The sequence below is a fragment of the Sander vitreus genome, chromosome 6 (assembly GCF_031162955.1).
Source record: "Sander vitreus isolate 19-12246 chromosome 6, sanVit1, whole genome shotgun sequence".
In the NCBI taxonomy this organism is placed as follows: Eukaryota; Metazoa; Chordata; class Actinopteri; order Perciformes; family Percidae; genus Sander; species Sander vitreus.
In genome coordinates, this window is record NC_135860.1 from 22,796,007 (window position 1) to 22,816,287 (window position 20,281).

General features: G+C 40.5%; 1 protein-coding gene across 2 annotated transcripts; it reads right to left on the reverse strand.

Annotated features, from left to right (window-relative positions):
* Positions 1 to 8,641: 8,641 nt before the first annotated feature.
* trmt11 (tRNA methyltransferase 11) lies at positions 8,642 to 20,061 on the reverse strand. Of its 2 annotated transcripts, XM_078253474.1 has the most exons (13): positions 19,952 to 20,061; positions 18,316 to 18,381; positions 17,942 to 18,015; positions 17,690 to 17,771; positions 17,484 to 17,576; positions 17,256 to 17,390; positions 16,789 to 16,945; positions 15,840 to 15,920; positions 15,464 to 15,628; positions 15,192 to 15,264; positions 14,783 to 14,917; positions 11,104 to 11,224; positions 8,642 to 8,988 (listed from the first exon to the last, which is right to left on the reverse strand). In XM_078253474.1, exons 1-13 carry the CDS (start codon positions 20,027 to 20,029, stop codon positions 8,848 to 8,850), a joined length of 1,401 nt encoding a protein of 466 aa, XP_078109600.1. In that variant the 5' UTR covers positions 20,030 to 20,061; the 3' UTR covers positions 8,642 to 8,847. The 2 variants fall into 2 exon arrangements, with proteins under 2 accessions (XP_078109600.1, XP_078109601.1); XM_078253475.1 differs by lacking the exons at positions 17,484 to 17,576; positions 17,690 to 17,771; positions 17,942 to 18,015; positions 18,316 to 18,381; positions 19,952 to 20,061 and having other exon boundaries at positions 17,233 to 17,306.
* Between the last annotated feature and the right edge of the window lie 220 nt (positions 20,062 to 20,281).

Genomic DNA, 20,281 nt, shown 5'->3' on the forward strand with positions numbered 1-20,281 from the left:
CCTCCAATCATCCTTTCTTAACAACAACTCTGTCTGGAAAGTTCTGATGAGGTGCTAAATGTCTCATAAAGGTTGATATAAACTCCTAAAATCGGGACATGACTTCTTCCATACTTCTTTAACAATGTCTTCATCATTTGCCAAGGAATGTGCCCAATTCTAACTGGCAACACAGATGGTCACTACACCCACTTAAATGTCTGTTTTTAAACAACTAAACCATCAACGGAATAGTTACTGAGGCTTTCTGAACCGCTATACTCTTCAGTTCTGCCTCTCTGCAGGCTCATCAAGAGGTTGGTAAGTAAAAAGTCAAGTTTGTTATTTGCTCACGTAATGGCTATGGTCAACTGCATTGCCAGAATGGTCCACAAAGTACAACTGAGGAAAGCTAATCACCTCCCATTGTTGTTTGCACTGCTGGATCCTCTGCTTGTGGTAGCCTACAGTATAAGGTAATAGGAGAGCTCAATGGTGGTCCAATTTCAAGATTAAATAGACAGACTAAATGTGTTACTTCAGGCATTTCACCCACTGACACACACACATATGTTCAAGCAAAAAGCAAAAAAAAAAAGTTTTATCATACGATCACTCCGAGAAGCCGTGACAATGATGTGCTTTCATCTGAACACCCGCCACCTGTCTTTGGAGCTTCATGATGTCTCTCTTAACATCCTGCTGTGTTGCTGGAATCCAGAACCATCTGGCTCAGTTCTCAGAGGAACCATCACAAACTTTGAAGTGTGGAGATGGCTGGAGCCTGCCTACAAAACTATAAGAGAACTCAAAATTAATGTCAGATAAAATCAGTGTACAGGTCAAACAAAACTCAAATTCTAAACTGATTTGGTCAAACAGAGTTTGCACAAAATGAACAGTCTAAAAGTTTCTCAAGTGTTTGTAGCCATATGGGAACAAGTTAGCAAGAGAAAAACAGATTTTTGAAGAATATTCGAAGAAAATGACCATTTCATTTCAAACTCAAAACTGCTTTAAACTGTAACACGTTGCATATTGTGACAATATTTTTTAAAGGATCATGGTGAAAGACCAGATGCCTGCCATGCATGGTCCATTGTTTTTTTTTTATAAATCTGCTTTACATGTGGAAAACCCCTGCCACAAAGAATGACCATGTTACACCTTGATTCAAATCAAATCCAAATAAAACAGAGTGGTGGTTTTCATACTACCGGGGATGGTTGCTGTTTTATGGCAAATGCTGAATCATTGCATGAGTCTGGCAGGTGGGAGTAAAAACGCATCAGAGGGGAAGGAAAACAAGAAGAGTGCAGATTTCAATGGGGGCAGTTGGGAGGAACATTTGCAAGCAAAGAGAGAGATGTTCTGGAAAACCCCCATGATAAAAAATGTACAGATAGTCAAAATCTCTCTCACACACACACACACACACACACACACACACACACACACACACAGGAATACAAACACAGTCATGGGTGTGCAGACACCTAAACACACTAACATGCTCCTGCATGCACACGCAGAAGCTTACACAAACACATTGTATTTATTTAGATACATAAAACCTCAAAATGTTCAACACAAAGCATGCAAGAATGAAATTAAACACAGCAAGTAAACAAATGAAATCACCTTCCCACCAGTCTCATATTACACGCTATAGATTGTAACATGCCATCTACATTCACATCAAAGCCCTTTTTTTTGTTTCCAGGTGAATTAGTGAGTCAGGCTTTGTTCATAAGGTTTTTTGTTATTCCCCATCTCATCCACAAGTATCACCGAAGTGTGTAGAACCATGAACTAAAGGAAAATAGAAGAAAACATGCATTTTATATGTACTAGATATCCCAGCAACCTGGCAGCCTAACAAGCAGGCCCTGAGACACCAGCAGGGTCTTTTGCGGTCTGCAAATTGTTTATGGTGTTACGGCAGGAAGAGGTAGCAGAGCAACACTGTTTAAAAACAGTAAAAAAAAGAAGAATAAAAATAAACTGCATTTCTTGTGGTTTGCATGAGAATGTTGAGTTTCTGTGTTACTGTAATCTGCCCGTAACAGTTAACTGTATATCAACCATTTGAAATGCCTCAGAAATCCTCTTCCTCCTGCCCTGTGCCTGTTGTTGCTTAGTGGTGAAAGTAAACACATATTAAAACTTTATAGACAATTGAAGCTTGAAATGCAGATCTGTTTGAAAAGACTAATTATATACAACTTAGAGACATTTTACCAGCATTATAGTGTAGTTTTCCTTGCTGCCTTATGATATAAAACCATGTTTGTTACAGCTCTGGGCAGCTCTGAATGCTACATGGATGAAAGTCAGTGTTGGTCCTGGCCTGCGCCAAGCCAAAAAGCTGTAACAACAAGAACAAGCACTAACTCAAATCTACAGGGTTTATTTGGTTTGAGTTCCACACTGTCAGATACTGGCGAGGTCGTTTTTGGCCACACAGCACAGCAGAGAGGAAAATGAAGTTAGAAAAGTTCTTCATCCAAGCACCGTTATATGTGCTGGTTTATCAGATCAGTAAAACTGAATGGAAAAGAACATGATTACGTTGTCTAAATACTGACGACAAGTTTTTATGTAAGGTAGTGGTTATGAGGCTATACAGTGGCCTACTTTTTTTTTATTTAGAGAGCATGAAATATGGTTGAATACAGTATGTGATTATTTTTCATTTTATTCTGCATGCATTCCCTGATGCAACTCCTTTCTGCATTCAGAATATTGTTTAGTAGTTCAACATTTGCTTTCTTTCCGAATAGTGTATTTCTCTCACCAGCGACTCTAACTCACCAATTAACACATTCTATGTTGTTTGTTTAATCTGTACAAGAACGAAAATGTAAAAACGAGTCTTGTTGTAACGGTAAGGTTGTCAAGAAACCAGCAGAGACTCCAGGAAGTTACTGCGCCGACCACAAGAACTGTCCAGCACATATATATACATATATATATATATATATATATATATGTATATACCTGCCTGTAGCACCACAAACTGTTGTTTTAACATTTCGTTTTGGTACCAAGTAAACAAACAAGATATAACATGTTGATTAGTGAGCTTTATAGACGCTGGGAGGTGGACCTTTGGACAAAGCCAGGCTTGCAGTTTTACACTGTTTCTAGTCTTTATGCTGAGCTAAGTTAGCTTAATTTAATGTACAGATGTGAGTGGTATTCATCTTCTCATCTAACTCTCTAAAAGGCAACAGTTAAGAACATTTTCCAAACAGCTGAACTTTTCCTTTAATGTCAAGTTAGATGACAGAACTCAAATATCACTGGGAATCACTAGACAGTTCAACGAGGAGGGACAGGTGTGAGTGTGGTAGCCAGGAGGCACCTCACAAATTCACCAAGCAGTCATAGGGGTGTGATAGTCTCCGCGGGTCCCAGAGGAGAAAACATTTGAGCATCATGCGTGTATCCTGGCCCTGACTAACGCACACCCCCATGGATAACACATTCCACTCAGCTAAACAGCCGTGAGAGCGGTCGGTGGGATCAGCAAAGTACATATCTACGCAGCCTTGTTCACGGACACACAACTGCCTGCAGTACACTGACACACACACACACACACACACACACACACACACACACACAGTGCCCCTACACCTCAATCAAACCCTCTCAAGAGGCACTGAGGTGCATCACTGAAATTCAAACCCAGCACAGACCAGCACTCTTCACTGCTGAGAGGCAGAGCAGTTCATCCTGAAAGATGTAATTTCTCAGGGACAGGAAAGATGTGGGGGATGCAGGGGCCGTGCAAAGTGGGCTGAGGTGGGAGAAATAAAGAGTGGACTTCAGGAATAAAAAGAAATGGAGGAATGGGCATCTGTTGTGTGGAAGAAAAAGTTCTCTCAGGTCCAATTCAGTGGCTGGTTCAGATGAGTTTTATTTACTGCGCAGTGGAAACAGAAGTTCACAAGAAGCAGTAGGATTCTCTCTGGCCAGAATGAGTCTAGTCTCTAATCTAGCAAGGGTTTAACACAAGGTAACAGGAAACAACAGATTAAACAAAAGCTGAGAAGACATTCAACTCACAAGTCTGTCTGAGTAGATTTGCCTAGACTCAATACTGTCAGCTTCAACTAATCAAAATAAATTTTTGTTGGAGCCAAAATGGGCTCTAAACAAAAGGTCTCACTCACAGTAACCAAAGTAAAATGCTTTGTTTTAACACTATAAGCTAGAAAAAGACAGACACTAAAAGTTTGTTGATCAGGTAAAATACTAGGTACTTAATCAGTGAACAGGAAAGAGGATATTAGGAAAAAATTAGACTAAAACTGTTAGGTAATTCATTTTCTTCTACAGCTGTTACTTTTGCACATACAGTGTGAAAGACATAGTCCAATAATGCAGAAGGGAGGTTCTAGAAACTGCAAACTACTGTAGATATATCATGTCAACTAAAGCACAGAGGATATTGATATTTCCTTTTTGTGGTGTTCTTCCTGTGTTTAGATATTTCCTTTGGCAGCTCCAGTTTCCTCCCACTTTGCAAATAGGCTACATAAAAGTCTGGTGAGACTAGAGACTCAAATTTGCTCATTAGTGTGAATGTCAGCGTGAGGGCCATGCCTTCAGTCCAATGCATGCTGGGTTAGGCTCCCAGTATCCCTTAACAGGAAGCTAACGAAAATGTATGAATGGATGAATAATGCCCTCACTACATCCTCAATGGTGTCATATATAAGGCCCAGTTAGAGACATTAGTGCTTTATGATCCCTGCAAGAGTGGAAAAGGAAATATGTCACTACCACCATATTTGCTGTGTGTGTGTGTGTGTGTGTGTGTGTGTGTGTGTGTGTGTGTGTGTGTGTGTGTGTGTGTGTGTGTGTGTGTGTGTGTGTGTACCCACTTGGCAATTAAGAGTCATTAAAAAAGGGCGTAAGGGAGCCATCCAGCGGTTTCTTGTCATTAATGAAGAACAGCACTGACGACTGCAAGAACCCGCACATACACACAAACACTATAAACACAAAATGAAGCACATATGCACACATCCAAATACAACCTTTGACTGTTTGTCTTTGGCATTTGCTTCCTGCTGCTCTCTGCCACTAACGCTTTTTTTCTTCTTTTTCTTTCCGGTCGTATTAAGTGTGATGACTCCATAAACACACTGAAATACATGCACACACAGACAAACATGTAATTTTACAAAATCAACATTGCGTGTGTGAAGTGCTCTGGAGGACTTAAGGGTCATATGCGAGAAAAATAACAGGAAAACATGGAGCTGCACAAACCACAAACTGGGATGTCTGGGGATTTGTTTAAAGTAAAGCCAAGTGGCTGTAGCTTAGTTTCCCCAAGCTTTGCTCTCTGTGATAAAAAACCTTGCGTGATGATACAACAGTCAAATATGGTCATTATAAATGGATAGGTGAAAAAGGATGAGGAAGTTGTGTGACAAGCCGTTCAGTCACCCCCTTTACTTCCTGGGCCAACAACCCTCACCACTTCCAGACGAGTATCTTTAAAGAGGATGTTGTGTGTTTGGAGCTGCTCTGCACTTTCTCAACCACAGCTCTATCACTTCAAAAGCTTAGCCCCTGAACTGTTTGTTTACAAGCTGAACAGCATTGATTGTATGGCAAACAGTCTGTAGGCTGGAGTACAGTATACACAGGAACTCTGGGGGACTCACGTTTTTTTTTTTTTGGGGGGGGGTACTTTAAATGCCAAGTCTGCTCAAGGCTGTCATCTAGTGGCACTCAATTTAATGATGCTGGAAAAAGATGCACCAGATTTATATCCTTGATTATTTAAAAAAAAAAATGGGAAAGCCTATAATCTCAAAATATTCTACTCTCCTCTCTTCTCTGACTGCTCGCTCTTCATTCCTCGTCTTCCTGTTCTACTTTACTCTGAGCATGGTTTGAGTTTCACACAGCTGTGTGAGGTGGGACTCCTGTGGTGATTTGTAGCATTATAATGGCTCTTGTTCTGCTGTGCTTCTCCTCCCAGACATAGAGATAACAGCTCTCACCTTACCTCGATCAACAACTGAGGAGCTGCGGTGGGCTTCCCGGGGTCGATGAGGGCCGCGGGGTGACCTGAGGGCGGGGGCGGCAAGGCGAGAATGGGGTAGAGAACTTGCAGGTGTCCAAACTCCCCTGGCTATGGACAGGTGCACTGCACCTGTGCCACATATGTTCAGACAGTCAATCACACGTGTGTGTGTGTGTGTGTGTGTGTGTGTGTGTGTGTGTGTGTGAAGCTCAGACACTCCTGAATGCCAGCTGTGCGCTATGAAGTCTCTCTCTCTCGCCTTCACACACTTACCACCCTTCCTAAACACCCCCACACAGACAGACACACAGACAGACACACACACACACACACACACACACACACACACACACACACACACACACACACACACACACACACACACAGCCTTCACATACAATCTCCCTGTGACAGACACCAGGTGCCCTACACACGTGTGAATGGATCAATGTTTTAGCCAGTGGTACGGGTCAATAATTTTCCATCAGATCTGATGGGAACATCTTGATAGATGGGGTTGCCTTCTTCTTCAAGTGGTTAAAGGAATAGTTCAACATTTTAGGAAATTTTTGATTGATACCACTTATGAAGAAGAGTGGTATTGATCCTCTCATCTCATTCTGGACAAGAAAGCGAATTATCTAATTTCCCAAAATGTCTTGTGCTTCAATCTGAAAACAAATGAGATGGACATTTAGCGACTTAAGTGATTTTGCAAAGTGCAGGGATTTTGACTGGTGCTCTTCTTAAAGGAGTTGTTTTTAAGGCTAGTGGTGGGTTTAGGTTAAAGTTATAAATTGGTTGTGTGTGTGTGTGTCCTACGGTTCTGTACCAGCTGATTCAGCAGTCCAAAGGTCACTTTCAGACAGAGGGGAGTTTAATCAGGAGCCATTGTTCCAAAACAGCGGTGCTCTCCTCCTACAGGGAGTTCCCCTTTGAGTTAAAAGAGAGGTCTGTAGATGACAGAAGAGAGAGGAGGAAAGGGCAGAGGTGAGGCAGGTGAGGAGGTGAAGAGGAGGCTGGGAGAGCTGGTGGAGGTGAGGGGGAGAGTGAGAAAGGATTTGGGGGAAAGGATGAATGGAGGCGGAATAGAGCCTCTGTTGCTATACAGTAAATAGAACTTTATAAATGTTTAAAAAAAAACACACACATATACACATTTTTAAACAGTAGTATAAAGAAAAAAGGGATTACGGGGAAAAGAACAAGTAAGAATGGAGAATGAAGTAAAGACGGACCAAACCAATATTTAACTATTATTTACAGGTTAGGTCTCAAATTATTTTATTGCCACTAAATTACACCAGGAAACTGCTCTGCTGCAGTGAGCATCCAACATAAAACAAAACCAGATCTCACAAACAGAATTTCCACAACGTCTGGACAGCATTACGAGTTGTAGATCTAATTTTAGTCTGCATCATTGGAGACTGAGGGCTCATGAGAACATAGTTTATCACTGTATTGTGGCAGAGAAAACACATAGCACTCCTCAAACACAGTAATAGAGGGACTGTGTTAAAACTACCATCTTCTGTTGTGGCAAACACATGGTCTTATTTACACGTGACAAGCAAAGAATTGCCAAGAGAGAGAAGAAGACCGATGTGATGAGTAGAGAACAGCGAAGTCTCTTACTGGCTTATGGAATCATTTGATTTTGCTTGATGATGACAGACAACAAAAGGGCACTGTGGGAACTGTAAACAACATGCACTGCAAACGATGGTGAGCCGGGTATCATGTAATCGTGCCTGGAACTCTCTCCCTGTGAAGCACGGCAAATGTGGAAGTGTGGTGGAAAGGCAGAGGCCCAACTGATAAACAGTGCAAAGGGGTAATGTACATAAAGGCCTGCTGTGTCGCTCTCAGAAGATGGATAATGAGCCAGGCTGCATGTAAACAAAATCTGCTGACTAACTGTAGTGGTGTGTGGCGAGGTGGGGACGCCCTGTCATTTGGGCTCTTCCCTGCACAGGGAGGCCTCTCTCGCCTAAACATGCCGCCTTTGCCTGAATAAAGCAGGATTGTGGCTCTAAATGCAGTTAGACATTCTGTTTATAGTGTTCAGGCTCTGCTACTGATTAGTATCTTCCTTAAAAAAGTAAAAATAACAGAATCTGGAAATCCTAACATTCAATATAAAAGTAATTGTAAGAGAATGAATGAATTGTGAATATAATTCAGTAAATAGGAGGAAGTAGAATGTATGTTACCTATGGAAGATTTTAAATGCCTTAAGAAAAACATGGGGAGTACTACTCAATAGCCTGTGAAAACATTCTAAGCGGCTTTGGCAGAGCTGTGTTTGAAAGACAGGTGTTCAGCAGGCATAGAGTAATGAAAGACATTGCATTATGGGGAGTTGAGGATCCATTGATTTTGGAGTTTAACCTATATTTGTGAAAAAAAGTCAGGATATCGCAGCCTCTGCTGCTTCGACTTTGACGATTTTGTCTTTCAACCTAATGGAAGTGTACAACGTAAATCACCTCTTTAATGTTTACACCACAAAGAATTACAAAAGCTGCGTTTACCGTTTAGGCAGTCAACCGTCTCGGTGTAGTAACTGTCTTGTAGTTTTAGTAGTCAGCACTCAGTTAAGGACACTTGTATTTTATCAATTTATTTGCAAAGCAATAAGTACAGGCATAAAAACAATCATAATTAAAATAGTGCGAAAGATTTAAAAAAATTACAACTGTAACAAAAACCTGTGATCAGTTTGCTTCCCTCTTTGAGTCCATTGACAACCACGTTCTGATTCTTGTGTGCGGTTGTTTTCTGTATTCTATAAAGACAGGCAATCGATTCGTTCACTCTCCATTGACAACAGTTTTGCTGTCCTCCTTGCCACACTTCTTGTTTTGTCCACTGAAATACTTCTCTCTGAAGGCGTTGTGCCCCTGGTAAGGGCTGAAGCGTGGGTCTGCTAGATGAGCCAGACTGTCTAATTCCTGTAAAGAGACAAAAGTAGAGGTTATCGTTTTTCCCAATTAGAAAAAAAGCTTCTTAGAGCATTTAGCCACATTATAACGTAGTGGAATACATGTATTTCTTTTTCACCCTCCACTGTTTTTGATAGTAAAAAGCAAGACTTTATCCAGCTTCCTGATGCATCTTGCTATTCAAACTATAAATGTTAAATAATGTTGAGTTCACAAGAATGGGACGAACGTATGACAACCCAAAATCATAATGCTGCAGCTACTGGTTATGCTCAAGTACCCCCACCGCCCCCCCTTCACCAAAAGGACCATGTGTTGAGACTAAAAAATGGAGAACACTAAAACTAATACAGAGGTAATTGTGGATGTTAAAGTTGAAGCAGCTCTTCCTTTTTTCAGTCGATGAAGCAACTCCCACTAAATGTCAGTATAATATTGGCATCACAAGGTTTTCATACTTTTTCAATGTCTGCATGTAGGAACAAGACTGTGCTTGTGTATATTAATAATGTATATGAACTGTTATGAATCCCTTCAGTTAAACAGTTTGTCTTGGCTGTAAGGTAGCCGCTGGTCAACAGAGGGATGGAGGGATGAAGGGAGGAAGAGAGATGCTAGGAAGAGGAATAATGAGGTGAGTTGAGTTGGAAGTGATGACTCCAATGCTGGGCCTGTAATTTGTCAGCAACACCTCTTTTGCTTGCTGATGCTGCCAAGCAACCTGAAAACAGTTTCCATGACCACTCTGAGGGAAAACTCCGGGTAACAAGACTGACAACGTAACCATGACCCGAAATTAATGGATAGAGGGGCATAACTACACACATCTTAAAAACAGTGGAAATAACCAATCAATCTTTGCCAACAACCATACAGGTGGAGGGTTGTAAATGCATCATAGGCAAACCACCCACCCACACCCACCTGCTCGCACACACACATACACACACACAGACACACACACAAAGCTGTGAACCCTGATGCATGAGTGCAGATAGGTGCAGATTGAGGCCTATTTGGAATAGAAAAACTCTGTGACCTGAGATAGATACCAGTCAGATAAGATCAAACAGCTGTGTGTTTGTGTGTGCGTGTCATACAGGGCCCTTTATGGGAGCAATTTGGGGTTTTGAAGTGGAATGGATGTCAGATCCAAAGATGGATTGTTTTCCATACGATGTGTGATTAAGCCATTTAGAGTTCCAGTATAAAAGAAATGAGCCAATCACAGCCAGATGGTGAGGATTTGCCCCAGGCAGACAGAGAGACACCATCACTTCCATTAGGATGACATGTAAAAAACATACACATATGCACAGAGTGCATACATTTACATGACACATACTTTTGTGGTTATATATACAAACAATTATATAAACTACACGTAGAAAACATGAAAGAACAGGCAGCACACATGCTCTCATTTTACATAAACCAAGTCATATCTGTGTTACTGTTCATGCTCACACATAACGGTAAACAAATTCTGCAGCACACACAGGTTGGTACTGTGCACATATGTTGTCATAACTATGCAACCTTAATACATAACTTGTTAAAGACGTTGTGTTTCCAACAAAAGGATGAATAAAATTAGATGATATGGTCAACTTTAAAGTCATACACACATCGGACAAAAAATCTGTTTTGAATCCTGTAAAAAAAAATCTTTTCTGCACATTAACCAAACAACAACGCTAGAATACATGTATGCTACTGTGTGTACAAAACCTGTTGGAAAAAATACAGTTATGAAAATAAGAATGTAATGCAGAATTGCAGTGTTCTTTAATGAAGCACCCAATAATTATAATTTTCTTAAAATAAGCAGCATAGCATCTCCAGATGTCCTCAAATCCTTTATAAGCTCAAACACAGGCCTTCATGAAAACTAGGTTGGCAACTAACGATTACTTTCATTGGTGATTTTTCTGCCAATTCTTTCTCAATTAATCATTTTGTGTCGGAAAATAGTAGTTTTGTAATTTCCCAGAGCCTAAGGTGACTGATTGAAATAACCTGCTTTATCCAACTAACAGATGGAGAAAAAAACAAGTATGTTCCAAGATATTCAGTTTACTTAAATATGACAAAGAAAAGCAAGTGGAAACAGTATGCACACACCTCAGGGTTCTTGATCTTCTCCATGGTGATCAGGCGCCGTGAGGTGTGGCTGGAGAGTGTCTGCTCACAATTACTGATGAGCCGGAGACATGGGTGGAGAGGTACCACCTCCTCACAGTACCTGAACAGGGGACACATACACACTCACAGTTACACATCAGTCTACGTGAGGAGCAGAAAGACGGAAAAACAGCGGTAGAGCAATTCCAATTACACCTACGGAGCTAAATGAGAGGATTGTTTAAGGCACTAGTGAAAACAATGCACTTCCTATTCTGTTTGGAGTCCATAAAAAGACTGCTGGGACACATACAGAAACTAATCCTGTTAAAATTACTACCTAACTGTGCCAACCATTCCAGTGTATTTCCTTTCTCCCTCCATTGCTCTGTTTCTCTCTCACCAATCAAACCACTAAACATTTGACCAGCGCAGTGTAACCACGGCCGGTAAAGCTAAGGTAGCTCATTTTGTGCAAAGATGAAGATGGAAAAAGTGACTCTGACCTGACAGGTCGACTGCTGGCTCTGTCATCACTAGCCAGGCCAGGTTATGGCCTATTAACAGCGGATGATGTATGTGTTTGCATATATGTGTAGCACTTTCTCCTAACCACCATCACAGTAGCAACAGTCCTGACTCAAAACCAGATTTGCACGTCACCGTTTGTCTGCCCTGTTGCCATGGCCACATGCGGGCCTCTGCGGCGATGCAGCCATGTGATAACTCTCTACTGCCAATCAGGAGTTTTACAAAAAACATGTGATTTAAAATGCATCTAATACATTTTAAAACAATATGTGTATTTGTCCCATAATATTTCAAAATCCATCCAATTTATGCTCTCAATTTCACATCATGCAAAATCTGATGCTGTGAAGCAGAGGGCATTGGCCTCTAGTAGAAGAGCCTGTATCACTAAATGAGAGATTTGCCAAAATGTCCAGAAATTTACACTGCAGTAAAGACTTATGACCTGAAAATGAAAACATGGCTAATTTATACTCATTTACAAGGATACCCTTACTTCTGACAACAGAGGCACTTTATTTATTCTCTTCACTTGTTTATGTTGTAATTAGGTCACTTTATGGCTATGATGACTGATATGCCATCATCTGTCTTGATACTTTTTCTTCCTTCATTTATTTTTTTAAAAGGGAAGAGAGTTTAAGGGGTCTGACCTGGTCTAGACGCCGTCTTTTGCTGACAGGACTTTGTGTCACCTGTCATCACGCGCACGCACGCACACACAGCCTTCCCATTCTCATGAAGCAGATACAAACACACAATCCCCACTGTTTCTACCACAGCCATGGACACAGATATGTGGGGGTGACAGAAACATGATATATCCCCTGTAGAGCCCCAGATTAGGCCCAGGAGACAGGCTACGTCTGGGTTTACACACACAGACACACATATCCCAAAACAAATCATTGTACACAGAAACACACACACACACACACACACACAGTTCACATATCTGACTTGCCTGACCTCAGACATTTATTTTGGCACAGCGATCTGACAGGCACAGAGTCAAGCACCGGTAGATGAGTAGCAAAGACAAATGTGTGAACATGATGACATACATGTATGGAAGTTCTCATACACAAGACCACACACATTCATGCATTATATATGGATGCACACACACAGGGACAAACACACTTATGTTGCAAGTTGTGTGTGTAGTAGTGTACATTTGCTTGTTCTGTCTCTCACACACATCCATGATTATCTCATCTCCTCCCCGGTCCTATAATCAGTGACCAGAAGGATTTCCAGCCCTGCAGGGTTTTTCTCCCCCAAAACGTCCGTTGCTGCCGCTGTCTGTTGTGGTTCATACCTTTACAGTCAAACACCTGCACTTAGAGTAAGCAGTCAGCACTTCACTTTCTGCTAGTGCACACAACATTTAACAATGTGTTGTTCTTTGTTTCAGAAGATCTGTCGTATACAGCAAACGTATAAAACAGCTGTCGGTTGTGGTTTACTGTGACCCAGCTGTTTGGGCGGGAAAACTTTTACACACCTGTACACTACTTTGTATAAACACCATCATTCGCTCAGACGGAATGGGAAGGACAAGGTTTTATAGGAGCGGTAATGGAATAGCGCTACAGGGAAATGCTGGAAGGTAAAAAATCCAAGTGGAAAAGTCCTTTGTGTGCCAGTTGACTGGACTCCAACTGAAAGAGCTACAAACACAACCAGGTTTTAAACGCATTTAGCAGCTCATTAACTAATCTGTCATTAGTCAACTGATTATTAAACAGACATTCACTACGGTCTGTGTTACATTTACACTTGGCCATCATTTATTTACAAATTGAATTAGATTTTGTAATTAGATTTTATAAAATGTAATCATGTTTACATTATAATCTGTCCTTGCCTAATGTTGTTGTTGTTGTTAAAGAGGTGCTATGCAGTTTTGGCCATTTGCTCGCTGTTTTCTCGCTTTTTGCTTGGAGGTTTCTCTTTAGAGCTCCCCCTACAGCTTCAGAATAGATATTTGACAGCTCCTATATTTACTTGTGTCTGACTCCTCAGTGTCAGTCTGCCGTTTCCTCTTTCTCTGTTCCTCCGACAATGCTTTCCTAGCTTTCTGCATCTTTTTTGCTGGCTCAACCAAGACAATAGTGTGAAAAACTCCATCGTTACCTTGTTAGCCGGCTCCTGAATGGGCGTATGTGTGCAGTCCCATGAAGCAATTTGTTACATCGTGAGACCTGATATCATACGGTACTTCCTGACGCTGAGGCCAGCGGCTCGCCAGCCAAAAGTTGCAAGGGTGGTTTTTCCGCTCACAGGTGATGGGGGAAAGCGAGACGACCACCATTCAACTCGAAAAAAGTGATATAACCATTCCAATGACTCCAAAGCTGTTCAGTTAAGGTAAATTAAGCTAAAAAAAAAACTGCACAATTCCCCTTAAGGAAAAGAATTAGGCCAACAATAGATTTAAAGGTTGTAGATTGTACTCATGATCTGTGTTTGGTGAAAGTGGTTTTAAAGTTGTTGAACCCTCATCTTGGTGTGAACTACAGTCAACTAAAACTAGATTATTTTATTAGCAAGAAATATTTTAATAACAGGATTACCACTCAATGTAGATGTCCTGTTACTGCTAATTCATTGTTTGACGTAATTTGCTGTTTTGTTTTTAGCCTGTTATTTGTTCTTTTATGTGAAACTCTTTGTGCTTCTGTCGTGGCCGGGACTCCCTTGTAAAAGGAGATTCTGAATCTCAATGGTAATATTCCTGTTAAAATAAAGGTTCATTTAAAAAAAAAAAAAATAACAAGACTGTATTCTGGTTAGTTCTGGTTCATGGTTTGAGCCTGCCCCCTATTGATACAAATTATTATTTGGAAAACAGCACCAGCAAGAGGAGTTTCCAATCCAAGCCTATGAGGACAAAGTAAAATCTAGTATCAAAATATAAATCTCCATGCACTGAAACCTGTTTTTAACAACAACAATAAATCGGGTCACAGACTGGGTTTGACTGCTCGAATAACAGAAATGAGTGAGCTTTAAAGTGCTGGATGATACTGTGAGAGGCTAACGCTTCCTGAAATAGTGACTATCTGAGAGCAGCAGGCTCATCACTCTAAAAGACCTTTATATTATCAGCTAATGACACCGCACAATAAGTATGTTTACTCACTCTGGTCTGTAGACAGGCAGCCAATAGACGAGCCTCCCGCCCAAGACCAGGTGGTGGGCAGAGAAGTTTAACAGATCTGTGAAGATGTCACTCAGGTGGTACGCCTGTGAGACAGGGACGTGAGACTCTGCATAGCTGGGCAGAAGAATCAAATGAACACAGACGGGTTTAGACCGGAGCAACGCACATAACATTTAACATAACAAACAAAACATTAATGGTTTTCTCTAAAAGCATTTCCATTTTTCACAAGTCTTTCATTCATTTTTTCAAGTGCACCGAATTGGGAAATTTACTGAGAACAAATAATCCCAGGCTAGCCCTGCTGTGGTTAGTAACTGATATTCATGCCATGATACAAATTAAGGTGAATTTTCTCATTAAGTCATAGAGTGTCAGGTGAACTTACAGGACATCAGGGGGTCTAGTAATGTCTTTGTGGGAGCCTGTTCTCCTTGTGGACTCACGGATACCGTACGGAGCTGACGTCAGAAGGGCACACGGGAACCACAAACAACAAAACAAAAGACTAAGTTTATCCCATTATGAGAGGACTGCAGCTGGAGCACATGCTTGCTGCAATACTGCTTCAGTGAAGAAAACACAAAAACACACACATTTATCACGTTTTCATACCCAAAGCGTTAATAGTGGTCTGCTAAGAATAAACTAAGGACCTACGATCAGTAATGATGGCATCAAACAGAGCAGCCTTCCTCCACACAGGCTTGGATGCATCAGACACCATTACATCTACATACATCTCCTCTGTTCCATACTGCCGCAGGTTGGCTCTGATATTCTCATCAGGCCCTCGCCACTTCTGGTCTTTGCGGCTTGACCGACCTGAAAGACAAAGGCCCTTTTAGGAAATTTGGATAGCATCTGAAACTCAGAGCAGGATCCTGCCACTGTTGGTTCGAACACAGAAATGACCTGAAGCAATATTTGCTAGCTTGAATTAAAACATAACTGAAGTATAAGACGATGACACAATCTTACAATATAAGAGACTGCAGTTGATGTGCCATATAAGCTCTAAGTAGCCAAAACTTACCTCTGCCATGAATGGTGTTGTAATCAATATCCATTCCACAGACGTAGGCTCTAAAATGAGAACATGCTACCAACAGGCTCCCTAAAACAGATCAAGAGACAAAGAACTTTAAAAACCATGGATTGACCTAGAGTTCCCAAAGCGGGCAACTGTCTATAGCTACAGTGGGGCAAAAAAGTATTTAGTCAGCCACCAATTGTGCAAGTTCTCCCACTTAAAAAGATGAGAGAGGCCTGTCATTTTCATCATAGGTACACTTCAACTATGAGAGACAAAATGAGAAGAAAACAAAATCCAGAACATCACATTGTAGGATTTTTAATTAATTTATTTGCAAATTCCTCGGGAAAATAAGTATTTGGTCACCTACAAACAAGCAAGATTTCTGGCTCTCACAGACCTGTAACTTCTTCTTTAAGAGGCTCCTCTGTCCTCCACTCGTTACCTGTATACCTGTTTGAACTTGTTATCAGTATAAAAGACACTTTGTCCACAAATCCTCAAACAGTCACCCAACTCACTATGGCTAAGACTAAAGAGCTGTCAAAGGACACCAGAAACAAAATTGTAGACCTTCACCAGGCTGGGAAGACTGAATGTAAAACACCAGCAACAGTGTGTGAAAACCTTGTGAAGACTTACAGAAAACGCTAACTTCTCTGTCATTGCCAAAGGGTATATAACAAAGTATTGAGATGCACTTTTGTTATTGACCAAATACTTATTTTCCAACATAATTTGCAAATAAATTACAAAAAATCCTACAATGTGATTTTCTGGATTTTTTTCTTCTCATTTTGTCTCTCATAGTTGAAGTGAACCTATGATGAAAATTACAGGCCTCTCTCATCTTTTTAAGTGGGAGAACTTGCACAATTGGTGGCTGACTAAATACTTTTTTGCCCCACTGTATGTATGTAAGTGGGAGTCAGCAACAGGATTATCTCACCTGTGCCAACAAACGGGTCAAAGACGAGATCATTCTCATTGACTTTAGCGTGGTTGGCCATAATGAATGAGAGCCCAGCATCCATACTGGTGTTCCCTATGAAGTGTCTGTTCTTCACACTGTGGGAGCGAATCAGTTCACGCTGTCCATCCGCTATCTGGTGCAGGGGTGGAAAAAGATGAAGAGTCTTCAGTTGCAGATCAGTTCTTACTCTTACAGTTCTTTTAAATCAAGGCTGAAGACCTTTCTTTTTGATGTTGCCTTTCTTTAAATAATTGTTAATTTCTTATACTGCACTGTAACTTTTATTCTCGAATTTTATTGTTTTTTTTATTTTTTTAATCGTTTTTAACTGCTCTTTAATGTTTTATGTAAAGCACTTTGAATTGCCCTGTAATGAAAATGTGTTCAAATAATGTTTATGTACAAATAAAGCTGCCTTGCCTTACTAGTCAAATGTATCTCACCCATCGGCCAAAATAGATGTAGTTTGGATGCTCAGGGATGTCGTTGGGGTCTGTGCCGTAATCTTCCAACAAACAGAAGCAGTGCTGAGGGCTCTTCAGGCTCACAGCTCCTTCAAACGGAAGAAACTCCATAGCCTGGTGAGAGAATACTAATGACATTCTGTACATACAGGCAGATTCATTTACACACACACACACACACACACACACACACACCTAAATACTTACATCAATCCTTTTGATTCTGTCTGCAAACTCCAGAGTCTTGTTGAAAGTATAGACATTGATTCTGTAAGTTGAGTCTTTTTGCATGAATGGTGACTGTAGGGCAATGTGGAGGAAGAGCACAAACAGAAATTAAACATGTTAGCTTCAACTCATGTATGCTTCATATGAAAGTTTACCTAAAATGTCATTGCTGTAGCATCACGAACCATGTTCTCTGATGGGTAGTTCAAGAGGGATGTTCTAAGTTCACTGTGTGTTTTTCCGTGGCCCCAAAGTTCAAAAGCAGACCTGCAAGGATAACGCAACATGAACTACAGCTTCATCTCAGCCACTATAGTACAGCCATGGAAACAAGGCACAGATTAAGAGGGATGACAATATGTGCAGCATGTTAAGGTCATTCTATCACTAAAGGTGCACGGCCATCACTTACTTTGCGACAAAGCTAAAACACTTACTTTGCACAAACTGATCTGGACATGACACTGCAGACATCCTCCTCAGACAAACCATCCAGACACCAGAAAGGAGACTAGAGAGAAGAGGCAAGAAGACGAGTGACTGTGCAGAAATGGGAGTCTACAGGACAGAAACCTTCTGATGTGGCTGCTGTCGAATAATCAATCATCATAGTCAATCACTTTATTAGAAACATTAGATAAGATATTCTTCATTATCCCTTTAGGGAAATTTGTTTTGGACCCCAAGCACACATACATAATACCTTGACAGTTCTATACAAAACAATACAGCACCAATTGTATCAGTCACAACAATAGATTGCACAGATGGGAAAATAAAGATTCAAAATACGTGCGTTTGATTTGCAAACCTTTTCTTTGAAGTTTACACTCGGATGGAATGGTTTTCCTCTAAGAGCCAGCAAGGCCTTAATCTCCTGCAAGAATGAACAACATATAAATCATAAATACTCATATATGCATTACAGTCTAGTTTTTACAGTCTTGTTTTGAGCAGTCCTCCTGTGTAAATTGAAACATGAATGTGTATCATCAGTGAGGATCCCCTGTGGGGTTAAAGGACACCACAGGAGCACAGTGGAGTACATTAAAAACAACTCAACATAGGGCTGGGCAATATCTCAATATTATATCGATATCCATATATGAGACTAGATATCGTCTTAGATTTTGAAAATCTAAATAATGGGATATGGCATAAGGGTTGTCTTTTTCTGGTTTTAAAGGCTGCATTACAGTAAATTAATGTAATTTCCTTCACTTACCAGACTGTTCTAGCTGTTTCATTATTTGCCTTTACCCACTTAGTCATTATATCCACATTATTGATGATTATTTATCTAAAATCTAATTGTGAAAACATTTTGTTAAAGGTCCTATGACATGCTGCTTTTTGGATGCTTTTATATAGGCCGTAGTGGTCCCCTAATACTGTATCTGAAGTCTCTTTTATATAGGCCTTAGTGGTCCCCTAATACTGTATCTGAAGTCTCTTTTATATAGGCCTTAGTGGTCCCCTAATACTGTATCTGAAGTCTCTTTTATATAGGCCTTAGTGGTCCCCTAATACTGTATCTGAAGTCTCTTTCCCAAAATTCAGCCTTGGTGCAGAATTACAGCCACTAGAGCCAGTCCCACAATGAGCTTTCCTTAGTATGTATTTCGGTTGTTTATTCTGTTTAAATGCTTGTTATAATTATTATGACTGTCATTTATATAGGTTACATGAATGCCTTTGTGTTTGCTAATCTTTAATTGATAGCTCATTGCATTCTAGTTATTATTGTTAGCCATTAACATTGCTCTGTGCATGCTATTCGTAAATGGCTATGTTTAGCTTAGGTTTGTCTTGCTATTGGTCTGTAATTATCCTTTCTAAACAGTCTGTATTGCTGTGCTTTGTTGTTAGAGAACCACACACACACAGAACACAAGCCTATTTGTTTATATAAACCATCTAAACCGCAACCCTGGACTCTGCATCTCCTTTCTCCCCACACTCTCACCTGAACATTGGGGCAGTGTCCTGACCCGACACCCTGAAGCGATTGCTGCCACACCTATTAACCCATATTTACACATTCTATCATACATCTAGCTATATGGAATATATATCCACTTGCCCAGGTGTGCGAACATGCATCTTGGTCCTATTCACGTAGTAAGATTTACAGATAGGCATGCATTTATGATTAAAGGCTAGAGAGTGAACTACCACTTTACCAACATGTCGATGAAGTGCTAATGTGTTATTATCATGTAATAAATCATCGAGATATTCTCACGTGAAACCAAAGCCTTACGCCGTGTTGACAGTTTAACTTAGCACATGTAGCGTTAGCTAACTAAAGTTAATGCAGCACACCACGGGAGCGGGGACTCGTCTGCCAAATTCTGCTCTTTTCACGAACAACTAACAATAAGAGACACATATAAACTGAGAGTAGTTTAGTTAGGTTAGAAGGTAGAAGGTAGTTAGAAGGTTACCGGCAACCTGAAGTCCAAATTATCTTGGGCAAGGTGTAACAGATACTGGAGGCATGATCGACTATTGGAGGTCGCCATATTTGTTGCAGATTCAAAATACGTCCGGTTTGAAACCGGGCTGTAGGAACAAAGTACTGCTTGGGGACCGAATGACCATAAATGGAAAAGAATGAGGTTTTCTCTTTCATTTATGATACATTCAATTGTGCAAGGCGTTTGTTTTTTTGTGCTTTTTTAAACGTCTACAGGCGACATAACATAATTAAAATAAAAACAAAAATAAAAAATCACTCATTTTTATTTTTATTCTTATGTATGCGTGATATATGT